The 21,227-nt window shown below is 41.2% G+C and overlaps 1 protein-coding gene across 1 annotated transcript; it reads right to left on the minus strand.

The window, feature by feature from the left end:
• Window positions 1–1,382: 1,382 nt before the first annotated feature.
• LOC136512919 (probable membrane-associated kinase regulator 1) lies at window positions 1,383–2,864 on the minus strand. Its single transcript, XM_066506925.1, has one exon. The coding sequence runs from the start codon at window positions 2,741–2,743 to the stop codon at window positions 1,577–1,579; it is 1,167 nt and encodes a 388-aa protein (XP_066363022.1). The 5' UTR covers window positions 2,744–2,864; the 3' UTR covers window positions 1,383–1,576.
• Between the last annotated feature and the right edge of the window lie 18,363 nt (window positions 2,865–21,227).

Consider the following 21,227-nt stretch of genomic DNA (forward strand, 5'->3'; position numbering starts at 1 on the left):
CGCCATTAACAGACGTCCAACCACAGCCACATGCATGGCTCTCAACGGGCACGGCGGCGATGTGCTGCTGACCGGCCGTCCAGCTAATAATCTACGACAGGTGCAACGTCTCAGCATGTCACGGCCACAGGGGATGAGGGGATCCATTCATCCATCGGGTTGCACACATTGCTCTGCACTCTGCAGTTTGCACATGACCTGACCTGCGCGTGCAACAATCCAAAGCAAGCATGCATGGCATGGCAGTAGTTGCCGTGTGTCCTTGATGTCGTGGATCACATCTAATCTCATCACCAGTTTCTGTTTCTCCTTGTCGTTGTACGAAACGTATGCAATGCAATCATGAGAGGGTGACACCGTAGGTGAGAAACTTGTGGCACGTCCCGGTCGTTGAATGAACCCCAACCTCAACGGCTCAACCCCTAGATAGAGATTCCACCTACTCGACCTTTTGCCTCTGTTTAAACAGTCAGTCAGTCAGTCAACGTCTCTCACATGATCTAGTAGCTAAAAGCTAATTAGCACGTAAGTTTCACGTACTTGACCGAAGAAATAATGTACGGAGTATGCTGTGTAACCATGTGAATGTACATATTATGTCTATGCGAGCCAGATCTAGCGAAGCCCAGTTGTTGCAACCACTTTTAACTCCTTGTGGGTGTTGGCAATTGGCATGCAGTGGTGTTGAACCACTTCTCATTTTTTTTATATGAGACACAATTTACCAAAACCGAAGTCATCAATCAAATAAACAAAAGATCGACCTTTCTTTCATCGGTGACAGTAAGAATAAAGCAGTTTGACAAATGACAATCAAACAAAACAAATTCATTGAGCGGCGGGGAGCAGACAAAACGAACTTTTTGAAGCAGTAATGCAAAGTACAGATTTAAAAGCCAAACTATATTAGCATTAGCTTAGTATTAAACTCTAGTCTTGGAACGAACAAAATCACAACAAAAATTGATACCACTAGCTCAGACGTACTGCCACATCAGAGTCCAAATCCTCAGCTTAAATGAACTAAAGAGCTTTTGACCACCCTTCTCTAGGAAATGAAATTTGCATCAACACCCTCCATCATCAGGTTGGGAACTTCATACTCCATTTTGTTTCAAAAATTTAGGATGAAATATACTCACTTGAACTGATTTTCAGATTCTCCCTTCTATCTGGGAGACAAAATTCAACTTGCAAAATGCAGGCATTTCATAGCAGACGTTTTCATGATCTGAATGTTTGCATTGGAAGCATCAAAATTGAGGCAGTTTTTTTTGTGTGTGGATTTATATATTACTAAGGTTGCCCCAACATTTTCTTTGGGTAGATAGATGCAATTAGACATAAAAATTGGAGGGCGCCAATGCAAATTCCAAAACCCAGGAAAAGGAGTGATTGAAAGTCTCCGATTATCATTTTAACCCTTCGAACTACCCTTATTTACGACCATGATCATAGTCTTACCAAAAGGAGACGAATGAAATTAAAATTACTAATAACAGATAAGTACTGCTACCAATTAAACAGCCTGCTTACTTAGCTCCCCGCCGCCTGAATCCTAGCGCGCCTCGCGCGCTCAGAACGCGCAGATCTCATAGGCGACCGCCGCCGCCGCCTTGCGCGGCACGGCGCCGCCCATCGTGTTCTTGCAGTGCGCGATGGCGCCCTCGATAGCGCTCTGGAGCTCCTCCATGGACGATGCCGTGGACAGCGACACCGGCGGACCGACGCCAATGCCGCTCGCAACGGCCGCAGCCGCTGCAGCCGGCACGTCGGGGAAGCCGACGCCGCCGGCCCCGCCGAAGGTGAGCAGACCCGAGTGGCTCGGCGACGACCGCATCGATGACGGGCAGCTCGCCGCGGCCCGCTTCTGGCGCGGGAACCGGAGGTTCCCGGAGAAGGAGTTGGAGTGCGCGTACTTGCCGCCGCCAACAACCTCTGCCTCCACCGCTGCCGCAGCCGCGACGGCGTGGTCGTCGTCGCCTCTCTTCTTGCGGATGGAGAAGGTGAACGGCTTCTTGAACCCTTGCTGCGGCTGGTTGTTGGCTCCACCGACGACGCCGCCACTGCCACTGACGTTGTTGTTCTGGTTCTTGGGGATCTGGGAGAGCTTTTCGTAGAGCGGTTTCACCTTCTTGGCGTACTTCTTGATCACCTCCTTGGCGAGCGACTTGGACGGCTGCTTCTTCGCGGTCGGAGCGCCGCCACGGTGGAAGACGGAGGAGAAGCGGGTGGCGAAGGACGAGAGGTACTGCTTCCCGGTGCGCTTGTTGGCGGGTGGCAGCCCGGCGAAGGAGGCGGCGGCCGACAGCGGGTGATGCAGGTGGCGGTCATCCTCGGTGGCGGAGCTGGGGCGAGACGACGAGGCCGCGGAGTCCGGGAGCAGCAGCGCGGCGCAGTCAGCGGAGAAGGACGACGACGTGCTGCCGTTGGAGTCGCGGGAGGAGTTGGACGTGGAGGTGGAGTCGGACGCGGAGGCAGAGGACGTGGACGCCGAGGACAACAGCAACGTGCGCACCATGGAGATGCGCGGCGACAGCTGCAGCGGCAGGAGCTGGCCCTTGTAGAAGAGCTCGTCGGCCGGGCATAGCTGCTCCGCCGACCGCTGCTTGGACGCCGGCGACAGCGTGACCGTGAACTCGAACTCCGACGACGACGCCGAGGACGACGACGCCGGCGACGGGAACGACTTCACGCCGCCCACGCCGCCGGCTGCGCTCTTGTTGCCTCTCGTCCTGCCCATAGTGGCTGGCTGTGCGGCCGCTACAGACTCATCGTGGCGTCGGGGGAGTGATGGACAGGCGCGGTGGGATCGGCCAGCATAGCAAGGAGCCGAGGAGACGGGAGGAAAGGTAAAAACTTTTCGGGGGTGACGAACCTGACGTCTTTATGAGGGGCAGCCGGCCAGCCGGGTCGTAGTCGCTGGCTCGCAGCTACAGATGCAGCTGCGCCGAGGAGATGCCCCGGCGGGGACGGGGGCCATGACGGCCGCGATCGCACTCCGCGGCCGTCGGATCACTTCGGGATCAGGATCGGATGGCTTGGCGCTGAATATTCCAAAAAAAAATTCTTGGTTAACCAACAGGCAGTTAACTGACTGATGACTGGATCTCACTGTGAATGTGGACAGGAATTTCTGAGGATTTTTCTCCATTTCTCCATTGAACAATGCAGCTAAGAGCTGGCTTTCTTTGTTACACAAGTAAAAGCACGTTTGGATGTCATTTACTTCTTATATAGTGAGAATTTGACTCTAGATAGTAAATACAAAATGTAGATTTTAGATAAGAAAAAAATGTTTGGATCTTACTTTTATAGTGAATATTACAGTACATATAGTTGGATTCTAAAATGAAATTCTAGAACCTAAGTGTTTGGATCTTATTTTCATTTTTCTCACAAGATTCAAACATGGTTTAATTTTTTTCCTATTCCTAGAGATGGATTGACAAAGACATAGTACATTGGTTGAAAATGGAGTAATGATTAAATCGTAGCAGCATATCTTCAAGTGTAGTACCTTTTCTTCCTTAACAGATTTTATATTCCGTACACCTCTACATATATGTCAAGGGAATTTAAGCGAATCCACCGTAGATTTATCTAGTACCTGTACGTTCACGACGGGGTTTTTTTTTTTTTTTTGACAACAATCACGACGGGTTGGTGCATCTACGCCCGGCATAAATTCTTGGATATTGTGCTCATTTATTTTGGGATGAACATTGCACTCATTTATCATCATAGGTTGATGCAAAATTTTGGTTTTCTGTACGTATAAACTTTTCGTCTCCTGCGCTGCGCAAGGGCAGCAGCCAACAAGTATGTGGAGGGGTCACCGTCCATGTTGCATGTCTCCTTGACCGGCGCCTCAGATCCTCCATCATGAATCAATGGACTGGACCGTGGTCATGGACTCATGGTTGTTGCCGTTGTTTTTTCTTTTCTCAGTTTTTCTAGTAAGACTTCGGCTTCCACTTGTATTATTACTCTCTCAGTTCTTGAAAGAATACCAAGTAGAATTATTTTAAATTTAACTAAATTCATACTAAAAGACATTAATATTTAGGTGTCTATCTACAGTACAACCGTGTGCTTCAACCAAAGTTAGCACATGGTTGTTGGCTGCCTAAAAACACATGAATTCCAACATACAAAAAACCATGTGTTTTATGATAAGCTAGCACATGGTTGTTGGCTGCCTAAAAAACACATAAATTACAAAAGGGAAAAAAACCATGTGTTTTAGGAGAAACTAGCACACAAATTTCATCAGACAAAAAAGGTCCACGCAAACCAGATATGTTGTTGTTTGTTAGATGTAAGTTCTGTGCAATTGAAAAGCCCACTAAATATGTAACAACCCATAACCCCAACAAACAGGAATTCCATAGGAATATAACAGTTATACTTGGAAAATAAGCAAAGAAAACAGGAGAAATGATCTACGTGGAGATCAGATCTGCTCTGTGTGAAGATCAGAGCAGGAGAAAGGAGAAAACAACCAGCAAATCAAAGATGAAGATCTCCTCTGCGTGGGGGCAAGCAGAGCAGAGGAAAGGGGCAAGCAACCAACAGATTGAAGGGGAACCACTAACCTCAACAGCCAAGGTAAGCTCACCGACTTTCTCATGAAGATGTAATCCAAGACTGCTAGTATTTGCTGCAACCAAATTCAAGAATCATAATTACAAATTCACAAATTAAGGAACTCAGGAAACAAAAATATAGAATACCAAAAAACAAATTGTACATTTCAAATAGTGTAACTGGTATTGGCTGCTAATGCAATTATACTGATTAAACAAGCATTTTTGAATGTTAGAACCAAGGGTACAAGACAGGAGCAAATGTCAGAGCCATAATATCAGATTCAGAATTTTGAGAAAGTGCAAGGATACAACAACAATGATGTCAACACCAAGGACATATATGAGATAAAATAACTCCTAATTTAAAATGCTGTCATAAACAATGAAAATATGTCAACTACTGAATTCTATATTTTGATGCATCATTTATTTGGTTCCCTAATGTATTTGATATAAGCACCAGTCCAGTTTGATCAATTACTTGAGGTAAAAAACACATTTCATAGATACAATGAAAAATTAAGAAGATTTGATAAAAAGTAAAATAAGTACTCAGGTGCTCTTTTTTTATGAAGCAGAATAGTATGTATATGACAACAAGTAGAGTTGATTATTATCCAACATCAATGAACTCACATGGTACAGAAGTAATGAAGGCAGTGCAGTCAACTCCATATCAAGTATTTGGAGGCACAAATTGTTCCACTGACCGTTTCTACAGATACAAAAAGGTGAGCAAAATCATTGCTTACTCCCAAGAAAGTCAAGATAAAAAGGTTGTTTGTCAACTAAAATATATTTCAATGCAGAGAGGCTATGAAAGTACATGTTGAAAGATAAGAAGAAGAAACAATTGCAACAAGCTCATTGTTGAGATTCAACATGTTATCCAGGAAGTCAACAATACTAAATTCAAAAGGATCAAAAAATAAGAAAGTCATGGAATACCTTATGGCAGAATTCAACAAGATGAAAATCAATCTAGATAGAATGTTATCTGCTCAGCAAATAGGTGAAGCACAAAATAACCATCAAGGAAATGAAGAAGGAGAAACTATAGCAGCACAAGCTGAAGATCCACAGACTAAAATAGATGATCCAGAAAGAATTCAGAGAAAGGAAAGGCCACCTAAACCTGTCAGAATGAAGACACATATAGAAGAAATAAAGAAGAAACTGGTGGTAGCAGAAAAAAAGAAAAATAAGAAAACAAATGACACATACAGTGCAGGTAAAAAATTTAAGTACATACAAATAGAATTTTAGTACATACAAATAGAATTTGAATTCAAATGTAAAAATTCTTATTTATGTGAACTAATAATGTTTTGTAAGCTTTTCGGTGAAGCCAAGAAGAAAGAAGAGGAAGGAAATATCAAATGGTAACATTGATCACCGAGCAACAGAACACTGAGGACATGGTAATCAAAGATAATCAACAGAAGGAAAGCAAAATTTATCAATTAGAAGGAGGGATGCATTCAAATTCAATGGTCAATTAATTTATGTAATTTGTTTAATGAATAGGATGTTACATTCTTAAATTAAATTATGTCCAGAATTACAACTACATATGTTGAGAACTAAAATTGAAGTGCCCAGTAGCTGCAAATTACATTGTTGATGATTGCAATTGTGTAACCGAATGTTTTATTTGTCTTAGAGGACAAAAAAATTAAACAAATTTTTTCTATGAAAGGACATGGACAAAAAATTGGTGTGGGCTTGCACAAATCACAATAAATAAAGCAAAATGTGTGTTAGCACAAATCACAAGAAACAATTTTTTTCTATGAAAGGACAAGGACAAAAATTTCGTGTGGGCTTGCACAAATCACAATAAACAAAGGAATAGGTGTGTTAGCACAAATCAGCATGCATGAGAAACAAAAAATGCTCTAGCAAGTTTGTTCAAGGTTAATGTGCCAGTCTTGTCACTGCAAAGAACATCCATGCCAGCCATTTCTTCAATTACTGTCATTCTTTTAGTAATTGCTCTCTAAACCAGAATGCAGAACTTTAGTATTCAATTTCTATATTAGATCACATGAGAAACAAAGATCAAAATTTTTCACATTGTGCAAGTGCATACCTATTGAGCTAAGTGATGATCCCCGATTTCCATAGTGACAGAAACGACAGTGGGCATGGCAATTGGAATTCCTCCAATCAGAAGCACCAACAATTATCAATTCTTGGTCGGTAAGCCTAGTGTTGGATAGCGTACATGATGACAAGCTCCAAGCTCATTCCCACAACAATTCAACAGATGCAAAAGTTCCCTGTGGCAGTGAGAACCTAGATAGTGAAACAACAGATGTTTGTTCCATCATAAATTTGCTAATGAAGAAAGTAAGCAAGTTCTGCAAAGCAGGATTAGAAGCTTGCCTTATGGAAATGACCAACATGGTTTGTTGAATCAACAAGACATGCTACCTTACCAAAGAAGGTTTGCACACCAGTGGCAATGGCAACGGCCTCAATCTCACCTAGTTTGCAAGTGGAGCTAGAGTACACTCCATCACCAGGGACTTTGGTCACCGGAAGGGACTCCCCGATGAGTGCAGACTGCAAGCAACTCAAAAGTTGGGACCCAAAAAAATCTAAGATAGTAGAAGCACAATTTAATATCAACCCAAAAAATCCACATAGAGAGGAGCAGCTTCAATTTGCATTACCTGATCGATTTTTAGTGGATTCCCTTCAAGCAGACGAGCATCAGCTACAATGATATCCTGAAAGGTTCTAATGGCTAGAGGGGGGTGAATAGCCTAATAAAATTTCTACAACAACACTTAACAAAATAGTTAGACAATTATAAGGCAAAGTAAGTGTTGCACTAGCCTACTCAAAATGTAAGCCATCTACCACAATTCTAGTTTAGATAGTGTCTATTCACACAATAGCTATGACACTACCCTATGTTAGTGTGCTCTCAAAGGCTAACTAAAGAGCCACACCAACCAAGCAAGCAAGCTCTCACAACTAGCTACACTAAAGAGCTTGTCAACTAGTTTGCGGTAAAGTAAAGAGAGTGATCAAGAAGGTTATACCGCCGTGTAGATGAAGAAACCAATCAATCACAAGGATGAATAACAATGAAGACCAATCACCTCGGAATCAATGATGAACACAATGATTTTTACCAAGGTTCACTTGCTTGCCGGCAAGCTAGTCCTCGTTGTGGCGATTCACTTACTTGGAGGTTCACGCGCTAATTGGCTTCACACGCCAAACCCTCAATAGGGTGCCGTACAACCAACACAAGATGAGGATCACACAAGCCACGAGCAATCCACTAGAGTACCTTTTGGCGCTCCACCGGGGAAAGGTCAAGAACCCTCACAATCACCACGATCGGAGCCAGAGACAATCACCACCCTCCGCTCAACGATCCTCGCTGCTTCAAGCCATCTAGGTGGCGGCAACCACCAAGAGTAACAAGCGAAATCCATAGCGAAACACGAACACCAAGTGCCTATAGATGCAAACACTCAAGCAATGCACTTGGATTCACTCCCAATCTCACAAAGATGATGAATCAATGATGGAGATGAGTGGGAGGGCTTTGGCTAAGCTCACAAGGTTGCTATGTCAATGCAAATGGCTAAGAGTGTGAGCTTGAGCCAGCCATGGGGCTTAAATAGAAGCCCCCACGAAATAGAGCCGTTATACCCCTTCACTGGGCATAATGCGGGGTGACCGGACGCTTCGGTCCAATCGACTGGACGCAGCACCGGACGCTCCGTTTGTGAATACCGAACGCGTCCGGTCGGCCTACCGGACGTGTCCGGTAGCTCCCAGACTACCACGTGTCCAGTTCAAACCAGCATAGCCGTTGCTACCTAATCTACCGACGACCGGACGCACAAACACAAATGACCGGATGCTAAGCCACAGCATTCGGTGGAGTACAGTAAGCATCCACGCTCGACCGGATGCGTCCGGTCATACCAGACCGGACGCTGCCAACGTTCGATCGACTGTCCTACCATACACTGCTTTTGCTAATTCACACCGGACGTGTCCGGTGTGGTGACCGGACGCGTCCGGTCGCTGAGTTCGTCGCCAAAATACCGGACATGTCCGGTCACATACCGGACGCGTCCGGTCACTCTGTAACCAGTGCAACTAACTCCTTTTCAACTCTATCTTCTTCACCCTTGCTCAAATGTGCCAACCACCAAGTGTATCACCTTGTGCACATGTGTTAGCATATTTTCACAAATATTTTCAAGGGTGTTAGCACTCCACTAGATCCTAAATGCATATGCAATGAGTTAGAGCATCTAGTGGCACTTTGATAACCGCATTCCGATACGAAATTCACCCCTCTTAATAGTACGGCTATCAAACCTAAATGTGATCACACTCTCTAAGTGTCTTGATCACCAAAACAAAATAGCTCCTATGGTTTATACCTTTGCCTTGAGCTTTTTGTTTTTCTATTTCTTCTTTCTAAGTCGAAGCACTTGATCATTGCCATGGCAACATCTTCATCATGCTATGATCTTCATTTGCTTCACGATTTGAAGTGTGCTACCTATCTCATGATCACTTGATAAACTAGGTTAGCACTTAGGGTTTTATCAATTCACCAAAACCAAACTAGAGCTTTCATATCCCCAAGCTTCACACTGATGATGTCTCCTGGCACAAGGATAGCCGTTTCCTTGTTGGTCTACCGGCCATTTCTGAGAGCCTTTGCGAGTGTGAAGCTATTGATTCAATAGGCACACAGATAGAACCTAATCATAAATGATAAATTTTCTAACAAGAATTCACCAACACAGCACAAGAACTATAAATAGGCACTTGGGAGAGGAAGGCTGACGAGTAGCGAACAACTTCATAAAATATTGGAATTAGAAGATCAATGAACATACCCCATAAGGAGATGTTAGTGCTCCCGGTGTTGTGATTGGAGCTGGAAAAGTGTGGTTTGTACAGAAGTTAGTCCAAAATAGAGACATTTGGTCTATTTTAATACACAGGTACAAGTATAAAAGCAAATGTAACCTGTCCGTGAACTCAAAACAGTGTCACTGGAAGAACCAATCATATCTGATAGCTTCTTTTTCCTCACATCATCTAATTTCTCAAGGGATCGTTCCAATGGTTTTATACCAACCATCTATAGAGAGCAAGAGTAAAAAAATCCACAATTTAAAGCTACATTTTGATACATTTAATGAAGTGAAGAGAAAAGCAAGCTCTCAAGAAGGAAACCTTGGCTATGACAGTTAAAATAGAAACTGAAGCATCTCAAACTTCTGGAGTACCATCATTCAAGCACTACATATACAAAATCAGATCAACACAAATACAAAACAGAAAAATAAAAACAAGGATATCACAAGAAGTATATAAACACATGGGTGTTACAATCCTAATGGTTCCATGCTATTGTGAACTGACATGAATTTGACTCATCGCAGTGGCAATCATTATAAATTACATACATGGCAGGATAGAATTATATCACCACCAGCATAATGTTGGCAGAGCCTTGTTCATTATACATGATTTGCATAAGATGACACAAACTGATAGGTATACATAAAAATATGTAAGCACTTGCTGCACAAATTTCAAGATTCAAGCAAAGGCTCGATATCATTAGTCTCAATTTTAGATGCCATAGTAAGGAACCAGGTGCTAGTGGTAGTCTTACCGCCTGTGACCAGAAGGTCCCCGGGTTCGAGTCGTGGTCTCCTCGCATTGCACAGGCGAGGATAAGGCTTGCCACTAACACCCTTCCCCAGACCCTGCACAGAGCGGGAGCTCTTTGCACTGGGTACACCCTTTATAGTAAGGAACCAGGTTCACTGCCCAATTCCTTGTGAGGCAACTATTCAACAAGGACTTTCACTATGAAGCCATAGTGTAAATTTTAGATTCCATAGCAAGGAACCAGGTTGACTGCAACATTCAGAAGCCTTTATCTATTTGAGCTTTTGGATCAGCAGAGTTCATCTATTTGAGATACCTTCAGATCATGAGAAGCAGGGCATTCAATTTTAGGAACCACGACACTCAAATTATATTGGATCTGTTCAATGTTAGATTCAATAGTAGTAGTAGCATGCCACTTGGGTCAGACAAGGTCATAGTCTCATGTGCTTTGTCGGCAAATGAACTATGAATCCAACCCACAAAAACTAATTAACGAGAACAACTACTACATAAACCACAACATCCAAAACCAAATCAACAAAGCCACACCACACTCAAAAAACACCTGAGCCAACCCATAAAATCAAATGAGCATGCAGCAATGCCAACTTAGCTATGAATCCATTTCTAACAAGCAATCCAAAATGAAACCACTAACAAAACCAAAAAAAGTAAATCAAACAAAATTAGGTTCAAGCAATCAAGCTAAACCCTAAAGGATGTTATACTCAACCCGAATAGGGAGTTTAGGACACAACTTGACACACAGGATGATAAGTGATTGATAAATAATACAAAAATGAAGTAGCCAGTATACTTCATAAAACAAATCACATACAACACGTCCTACATCATACACATAGGAGCTACTTGAAGTGTCCCCTTGAATTAGCAGCTGGCTCATGGAAGATGGTTCACATCATGCCAACCCACAGGACAATTCGATGTTTCAATTAACTGAAAGCTGGTTATAAAAAACAAGAGCATAATGTGCAATCCCAATTTTATGTTTCCATATTTTGATAAGAACAGTTTGTATAGTTTCACAGATATACAACAAAAGAGTACGGTGTCAACAAAAATAGTTAAAAGGCTGGCAAAAGAAGATAGAATGCACATACCTAAAATGAACTGATATTTCGATAGAAATCACTACACAGCCAAATATACAGGTGTCATGTCCAACTAAATCATTCCCTTACGGGTGGCTCGACCACCAGCTAATCCCCTATTGATAGCTCAGACTAAGTTAACCCACACACAGAACAATCCAGAGCTATAGGCAACAAGGAGACCCCAAAAAAGTATATACCTAATAAACAAGGAGAGCTATATGAAGCAAAAACATCACGACGCCACAATTAGCAATACACTCAAATCAACGCAAACAAGGCAACAAACCTCGACAACAAGGGGACTGAAAGTGGCAGCACGAACACGCGCAATTGATAAGTTACTGCACACACCACAGCAGTGGGCACACCACATCCCCACAGCATCGGCTTGCTTTCGGCGATGACAATTGCTAACCCCCACCCATCTCAAGCAAATTAAAATACCTCTGCCTATAAATGGAGTGACAATCATCGCCTAGCAATGGAGTGACAAGATTCAGTTAAAAACAGAGAGCAAATTAAAAGCAAACTCAAGCAAAAACATTCTATGTGGCTCTAGCTCTGAAACTACACCACCACTCATGTGAACAAAGTTGAAAGGATTGTTGTGGAAGAATGATTCACTTACTAATAGACAAGCCCTGCAAGCAAAAAGCAACACAGTTAAAAACGAAGAGAATGGCTACGCTCCAACCACTGTCAACAATATACAGAAATATATTTCTATAATATGCCTTCTGAATAACATGAAATAATTACATACTGCTTGGCTAAGTGATTTATTAGAATAATGTCGATCATTCCAATTGCATCCTTAGTGTGCTCTAATAATTCCTAACCTAGGCTACCATTTGCAGTAGTCCTGAGAGCAAGAAAGACAAGTTAACACAGGAATAATTATCAACAACACTTGAAATCAACCTATGGGGAATCACCTAATGTTTTTTAGGCTAAAATGGAAAAACAAATAATATAACAACATCATACAACCAAATTGCATATACTTAGAACTACAATTGCGGTGTTGTATACCTGCAATTTACATTATTCATGCTTGCAATTAATTATCTGAATGTTTTTACAATAGCCAACACAAATTGCATATGCTAAAAAAGCAGCCTCAGCCCATTGTTAAAGTATCTTGCTTTGCAATGGTTGGTTGGATTGGAGATGTGGAGCCGTGTATTACTGTATTTATATATCTATATAGACCGGCGAACATCAATTGAGATTACCAAATTAGTGTATATTTAATTTGTTCAAAGAAATATAAGTGGTGCTGAACATTGAACAATTGACTTCTCTCTAAGTCTGAACATAGCAGATCAGATCAGAGATGTCAGCATCCGAATTTAAGGAAGCTCAAAATATAACTAAAACTAAATGTAGCTGACCCTTGCTTCGTTTGCCATACACGTGCAGTCAATGGATATGGAAGAAGTAGCCATGGTAGCAGAAAAGATGGATGAAGAAAATATATTACTAAAGATTATAATAGTGACACGAGAAAAAGAATGTTGGACTATTTGAAATGGATTATATAGGAGTATGTCTAAGAGTTGAGCCTACATCCTGCTATTAGATAGAAGTTTTGGTTTAGGCTACTAACTTTGACTGAGAACGACATGAAATACAATACACTGAAAAGGACATGATAAAATCAATTAGAAGAAGTGTAACACCTCTGGTGTTTTAAACCCTAAAAGATGCCATGTCATCATATGCATTGCACATCATTTGTGTGTTAGTGAAAACTTTGATATGCATTCACTAAAACAAGTTTATTTTATGATTATATGTGTTGACTTGTATGGATCAATCAAGTTCAAAACCTTAGCATTGAATTGGAATTTCCGAAAACCCTAATTTCCAGCATTTAATATTACCCTGGAAAACCTAATTCAAAATCTAAGCACATTTTGGGGTTGAGCCTAAAAGGAAAAGTGTAGAGCTTGTCAATGTGTACAAAGTTGGTTTTTAGAGTTTTCGAAGTTGTTATGTAGAATTTAGAGTAATTTGAAAGGGGATAAATTCTTAAAGTGCCCCCTTTTGATTTCAAACTTGCATTTTCAAATCTAGATAGAATTTGGGTATGGATATTAAAGCAAAGTTGTAGAACTTTGAATTTGGAACAACTTTTACTTTGGGAGATTTTTGAGTTACCATACAAATTTGAGAGTAATTTGAGAAATTAAGTGAGTGGTAATTCGGTACATAGCTTGAACAGTGCTAGCAGGCCAGCTCTCACCGACGGCAAGCTTCCACTGGCTTCTACTCACGCCCGCAAGTGCCACCTCTAGCTTCAACGTGTCCATGCTATCATGGCATGTCAAGCGCACCTTTCACCGCCGCTCTTCACTCGCCGATAAGACTGGAAGTGCTCTCCCGTCGCTCTTTCCTCTTCCTCTGTTTTTCCCGTCGCGCCCCCATTGCTCCGTCGAGCTCGCGCCGAAGTCACAGAGCTTCCCTAGCCTCAATTTAGCATGTCATCGCTCCATTTGTACCTTGCGAACCCACTCAACTAGTCTTAGACATCGGAGTTCGTCGGGAGACGCTGCACGCCGTCTTTCTTCTTCGTGGCCGGCCGCAACGCCGCCGACCTTGTCTCTCCGTGGCCAGCCCTCTACGGTGCATCTCTACCCTTGCTAAGCATAGGTCCTTCTTCTCCATGTTTCCATGGTGCTCTGCGGCCTTTTAGTTGATCTGTTCATCCATTGCAGACGCCAGGACGCCCCCGTCGACGCCGGAATGCCGCCGTGTCTGACTTGATTGCCGTCAAGCTTCTCTGTTGCTCCTCCGGTTCATCCTTCAGCTCGAGCGAGTTTGGGGTGAGCTACTAAGTCCTCCCAAGCCTTTAGTTTAATCGCTGACAGTCTTACTTCGTAGGCATAACGCAGCCGCGCCGTCGTGGCCGCCATGGCCGGCGTCGAGCTTGGTTTGAGCCTTTACTGATTCAATTAATGCCACTAATGGGTGCGCCTTGCTGTGGAGATCACGCCGGTACCTCGATCGTGGCCGGAGACCTCGCCGCCGGTGAGAACGTGCCGGTTAGAGGCTCAACGTTGCGCTGCTCTCACTGACGAGTGGGGTCACTCTGTCAGTGACTGTTTGTTTGAAAATGAATTTTCTATTTTTCAGGAATGGTTAAATAGTGCTGTGATTTGTTTATTTTGTGTAGAATTAAATAGGGCTCCAAAAATTATGAAAATTTTTGTGTGAGCTCTCTAAGATGTGAACTATTTAGGAAAAATATTAAATGTTACTTTTCAGTACATTTTGAATGTGATAAAAATTGCTCAAATTAATTAAGAAATGGGGTTTCATGATTTTTCTAGGCTTGTATAATTATCCAAAAATTATGATAATTGTTTTTACACTTAGTTATCATGTGATGAGCCTTCACAAAAATTTTGAGCTCAATTGGAAAAAGTTGATTTATTTCATAATTTTGAATTAATTGTTAATTAATAAAAACAAATATTAACCCTTAATGACTTAGGTGTTGTTTGAATTTGGGATTGAGTGATGACCTTGGGTCATAAGCATAAGATGATCCTGGGCATTTAAAGTAAGTGTTTGAGTTAAAAAAAAGGGTTTAGTTAGTTTTTGGCTTGTAACTGTACCGCGAAGGAAAGTTGTATTCAAGTTATTAACTTTTGCATCCATCGTCAAGCATCATGTTTTATATCTCGCATCATTTTAAACATGGCATTATTACTATGTGTAGTGAACGAAAGCGAGAATGTGGTAGTCAACCAAGTTGTTGAGGGAGTTAATCCGCCTGTTGAGGTCGGTTTGATATCTGTGGAACATCTCCGGAACCAGACTTTTTCGACAATCAAGGCAAGCCCCGGATGCATTTAAACCTACCTTGTGTTTTACAAATTTATATCACTTTTGCTTTTAAATACTGCATTAAGTGATTAGGAGTTGAGTGGAAACCTAATTGGTGCATTACCAACCTTACTTTACCATATCAACCTTGTTACCAGTTTCAATTTAGGAATGCCTACTTATGCTTAGCCATGCTTAGACCGATAGAAGTTGGGTGATTACCTGTCACCTGCGAGATATAAATGGATTTTTAGGTATGATTGGGTATTTATCTTATCATGAGATATAATCTTGTGGAGTAATAAATCTAGACCGGGCGGACTCGGTGTATGAGAGCCACAAGACATGGATGTCTTGTGAGCGGGTTCTTTTCGCCTGTGTCGGTTAAGAACCATCCATTGTTGAATTGCATGAGGTGAGACTTTGTAGTACTGGCCACATACTCCGGTAAGCCTTAACTCGGCTATTCTATTATAAGAATGGCTACTCGCGCACTAGGAGTGGAGAGATGGCGAGAGTAGCGTGTACCCACGTGGCCATGGACTGGATTGGTGGAGTACTGTATTCTCGGGTGGCGTGGACCCGTTCCTGTTTTAGAGGATCTAAGGGTAGGTTGGTATATGTAGGTCAAGGACCTGCATATGTCGTGTGGTTGGGAATCCCCAGCTGGATTATAATCGGTTCGAATCATCGTTGCTCCTCGATTATGGAGACTCAACTCACTATTCATCATCGTAGTTAATAAATGAAACTTGAGGTAGATTTGAGAAAGGGTTTGATATGAAGTTCATGATCTCAATACGGATCATGGCAGATTCATATATGATCTTGATAAGGGTTATTTGTTGAAAGAAAGAATCTTGTTAGAGAGCTTTTACACAAAGGAACTTTGATTCTTGCTAAAGCCCTACCTTGAATCCCCGAGCATGCATTCCTGAGTTTTCTCCATTTATACGTCGGTTTAGTCTTGTTGAGTACTTTTGTACTCAGGGTTCTTTAACCCTTGTTGCAGGTGAGCCTCATGGGCAGGTCTGCCTTGGACCGTGCTGCATGATGGATGTTCAAATCGAAGATGTCGAGTAAATGTGTGGCCCTTGGGCAGGGCACTTTAATTGCGTGTTTTGTTTTATGTTACTAAGCTACTCCACTACTATGTTTTGTAATAATAATCGTACTTAGTTTGTGAAACAACTATTTTGTAACTAAGTTATTGTAAGACTTCCGCTATTTTACTTTGATGTATATTAATGAATAAACTGTTGTAATACTGCAATGACTCTGTGATGGATCCTGCTCAAAAGAAAATGTGGATGATTCGGGTCTCCCGAGGACACCCAACAGGCTTCTTAAGTTACCGGGAATATATGCATAGTCGTCAGAAGTCATTGGACAATGACAAGTGCATGTGGGCCCTATAATTTAGGAGGTTCTGCCACAAGAAGAAACAATGCTTTAATTTTATATAAATCAGGTCAGAGCCAAATATTTATTTGGTAAAACTACACATCAAATGCCAGAAAATATTGCTTCACCTATATCTAACAACATCAGCAAGGGTTGTATGACTCCGATAAAATCAAAGATGTCACTTTAGATGCCGATTGTGACAATGTAAGGAACAAACATTATGTAAATTTTAGTTGACATAATAAACTATAGAAACCACAGCATCATATCGGTGTTACAGAAATAGAATCCACTACATCAAATGATTAACTTGTCATGATTAATTGTTCCTGGTACTGAGCGTATGTGTTTTAGTTTCTTGTTAAATCAAGAGACTTAAATTTACTCTTTGCACATGTAGGACGGAAGGATAGATTATTCAGAGTTTGTGGCCATGATGAGGAAAGGGACAGCTGGTGCCGAGCCAATGACCAACAAGAAGAGGTGAGACATAGTCCTATGGTGAAGCAGCAAGTGTGTAATGTGTATAGCAGCTGAAATAAGCAAATTTGTACATTTGTACATAAATGTAATGGAGTTACTTTTGTGAACTAGTTCATGGATGATTGCGTACTTTGTGCTATTGATTGAAGGGGATTTGAAGGCCATGCATACTTAAGAATAGAGAAAGATAGATGTACTACTGCTAGAGACAAAACAATAGGATGGCGATTAAGCAAGTGCATATTCCAGAAAACTACTGATTATTCTCGTTGTGCTTGTACAAAAATAGATGATACATTCGAGGGAACAACATATTCTTAAAGAAAAAAGGCATGGCGGTGCGTATTCTAAAGTAGCATGTCACCAGCATGAAACAATACAATATGAAAAGAATTTGAGAGGGTTGGAAGGCATACATGATCCAATGACGACAAAGATGAAGAACCCAAGCACTATAGGGCCAACAGGGTAGTCATTTCCCTTCTTAACAGTGGTTTTAGGCACGGAACCCCTCCTAGTGATGTTCTTATGGAACTTTGCAGTCTTCCTGTCAGCAAGACACATTGAAGTAGTCTGTCCAAACAAAAAGCCACAAATCAGCATCTATGAATACTTAGTCAATCTGATAGCTACTTAACACGGAGTGTCAAGCAATTACAAACGTATCAATAGTTTTTTAGGTTGAATTCAGTTGTCAGACGTGGTTGAATGAAAAAGAAAATGCCATCGTCTTGACCATTTCAAGTAGTATTAGATGAGAGGAAAACACAAAGGTTCAGTTTGCCCAATCAATGCGTGCACTGACACAACCTAGGCTCTAGATCTACTCAATCCAAAATTAACTATGCAGTAGAGGGCGAACTCCTCTCCTTGCTCACAGATCTCATCCCAACAACATAACAAAACAAGCTCCTCGCACCATAGGAAGAATCACACACCATATTAGGAAAAGGAATCGAGCAAATCCACACCACATCAGGAAAGGGGATCAGATAAATCATGCAACGAATGAGGAACATAGAAACAAATAGGAAGAATAGGGACAAATCACGCACCAGAGCCGTTGTCCTACATGTCGCGGAGGAACGTCTAGAGGAGCCCGTGGTGGTGAGGACGCGGGCGTGGAGGCCCACGAGGTCGGCGCGTCCAGCAGCGAGCCCAACTTGCGTCGCGTTGAGGTCCGTGTGGAGCGCCATAGAGCCATCCCACAGGCGGACGATGGTGGCGGCGGGCTTACCGTAGCAACCGAATCGGTGAGGAGGAGGCGACGCGCAGAGATGCGGTGTGGCAGAGCGGCGAGGTCGCCTCTCGAATCGCCTCTCTAGGCAAGAGAGCGTCGGAGGGAGAAGACGATGGGGGAAATGAGATAGCCAGGCGCGATTCCGATTTGAAACAGTAACGCTCAGAATGGGCCTGGCAAATCAGCGTCCCAAGACAAATGGGCGCGACCAGACGTCGAATCTTCATCCAGCGAACAGAAAATTCGTGTGCCAACAAACCAAAAAACACATGTGTGGAGTATAGCATTTCTGAATATTTATGATACTAAATAAATATTATTAGATTTTTTTAGAAATATATTTTAAATTATACCTAATTTCTATTATAAATATTGATACTTTCTTAATAATATTAGTCCTATTTTAAAATTTTTGACTGAGATTTAAAGATAGAGCTAGAATTACATTATTTTGGAGGCCGCATATACCCCAAATTACTTAGGACTAATATTAGCAGCTCACTAAAACAGTTCACTAATATGTAGAGGTGTACGGAATATCAGTGTTAAGTGCTTTTTTGTCAAAGCTGTTTTGCCAATAGTTCACTAAAACAGTTCTAACTCTATCAATAGCTCATGAAGCTGAAGCAAAAAAAAAACACTTAACTTGTGAAGCTAAGTTGTGCTAAATTGAGCATTAGATCCTCACCTGTGAGAAGCTGCGCTTACTCTATGTCGCTGGCTATTTTCATTGCTCATAAAGAACTAATTTAATTTAGCCAAGCCCTTAACTAGTTGTTAGTCCACCCATTGACCAAACTCAATTAATTGGGAATACAAGAGCAACCAATCCCGAAAAAAATCTAAATTGCACCTATCTCTGTTATGTTTGTGCTAGGGACCAAGAGGCATACACATATTTGTGTGGGCATAGTACTATCTACTAGTCCTTGAATCCAAAAACAACACAAAACTAATGTTTAGCTAACTAAGTATTAGTCAGCTAACAATTAGCTCTAGTTAATAACCAACTAAGAGCATATGCAATAGTTTCCAAGTTGCTAAAAAGTGTTGGAAGCTCATTTGTTGGGTTCCTCCAACTGTTTGTAAAATCTCACTTCTAAAAGATAGAAGACAATTTTGCAACAAAAATACCAAAGTACTTTCAAATTAATCACCCCAACCACTTTTATATTTTCTCTCTCTTATACATTTACATTGGAAAACCCGTCCTTGCTCCTTATATTTCCCTACCTCCTTTCACCTCAATATTGGCATTTTGGAAACTCTTGAAGATGCTTTAACAATTAGTTCTAGTCCATCCCAACAGAACCTTAGAGGTAATATAGGATAGCAATTGCTTTAGGCCATGCTGGTTCTGTCTCGAAACCATAGGGAATGAAAGGGACAGAGAGGGATTAAACCCCTACAAGTTTAGATTCTCCTCAATCCTTCTCAAAATGATCTTGGACTACAAATATAGCTAGCATCGTGCTACTCCCACTCTACTTATACTTTGTAGAGGGCAAAATGAAAGATTCCTTTGCATGGTTTCGACAAAATATACCCTGAAAAAGTGCAGACGGAGACAGACATATTAGATTAATGATAATATAACCAACGAAGGAAAAAATGAAGTATGTACCAAATGTAGACATAACATTGCATGCTTACACTTTGGACTTGATCTTGTACGGTAAGTTAGTAGGACTCCTTCTCCTAAAGTTAACTCCATATCTCATTGAATGTTTGGACACATGCATAGAGTATTAAATATAGACTAAAAATAACTAATTGCACAGTTTGCGACTAATTTACGCGACGAATCTTTTAAGCCTAATTAGTTCATGATTTGACAATGTGGTGCTACAGTACACACATGTGCTAATGACGGATTAATTAGACTTAATAAATTCATCTCGCGGATTACTATGGATTCTGTAATTTATTTTTTTTATTAGTATCCAAACACCACATGCGACACCCTCATGTGATACCCGATGTGACACCCTAAAACTTTATACCCTGGATTTAAACAAAGCCTTATATATATATATATATATATATATATATGATTGGTCAACTCAAATTCTATATTTTCCTTTTCTTGTTATTATACAAGGGTACCTTGATATGGACATATTATGATGTTGGAAGGTCGTAATCGAGCTCGTGGTACACTGCAAATTATTAAAATATTACGGCCAACTCCTTCCGAGGGCCAGGTGCAACAAAAGTATAGTCAAAGAGCAATGATTTCATTCTGCATAAATGATTGGCAATGGATTCAAGCAGCGTTTAGTAACTCGAGAATTGTCCTAACATTATGGTGCTAGGATTTAATTTTGTTCCGGGGGTTGTTATATACTATTTGGTCATCTTTCGTCTCTCATGCATGCATCATATATATCCTGTAGTTATTTGTGAAGTCAAGATAAAAATCCTAGCTTGAGAAAGTTTCAATGTGGAGAAAATCACATGATAGAATTTTTGTTCTAGATGTATGGGTGAGTTTAGATATACTCCCTCAATTTCAAATGAGGTCGTTTTAGTTTTGCTCTAAATTGAACTCATCTAACTTTAATTAATTTAATATAAAGATATATTAATATCTACAATAGCAAATCAATGCACTGCAAAATATATTTCATGGTGCATCTATTGAATATTGTTTGACCTTGTAGATGCTTATATATTTTTATGACATAATTAAAACTAGATAATTTAATTTGGAATAAAGTTCAATTGATGGATTTAAAATTAAAAATTTACTAGAACCGAGTAAATATGATTTTACCGTATGTCTGACTCTGAAGAAGGGAAAAAAGTGCCATGAACCCACTAGCGGAGACTAGTGAAGGCTACTTGAATCATGCAACTAATGCTTAGAAGTGGCACAAC

Source organism: Miscanthus floridulus, chromosome 16, assembly GCF_019320115.1.
Source record: "Miscanthus floridulus cultivar M001 chromosome 16, ASM1932011v1, whole genome shotgun sequence".
NCBI lineage: Eukaryota > Viridiplantae > Streptophyta > Magnoliopsida > Poales > Poaceae > Miscanthus > Miscanthus floridulus.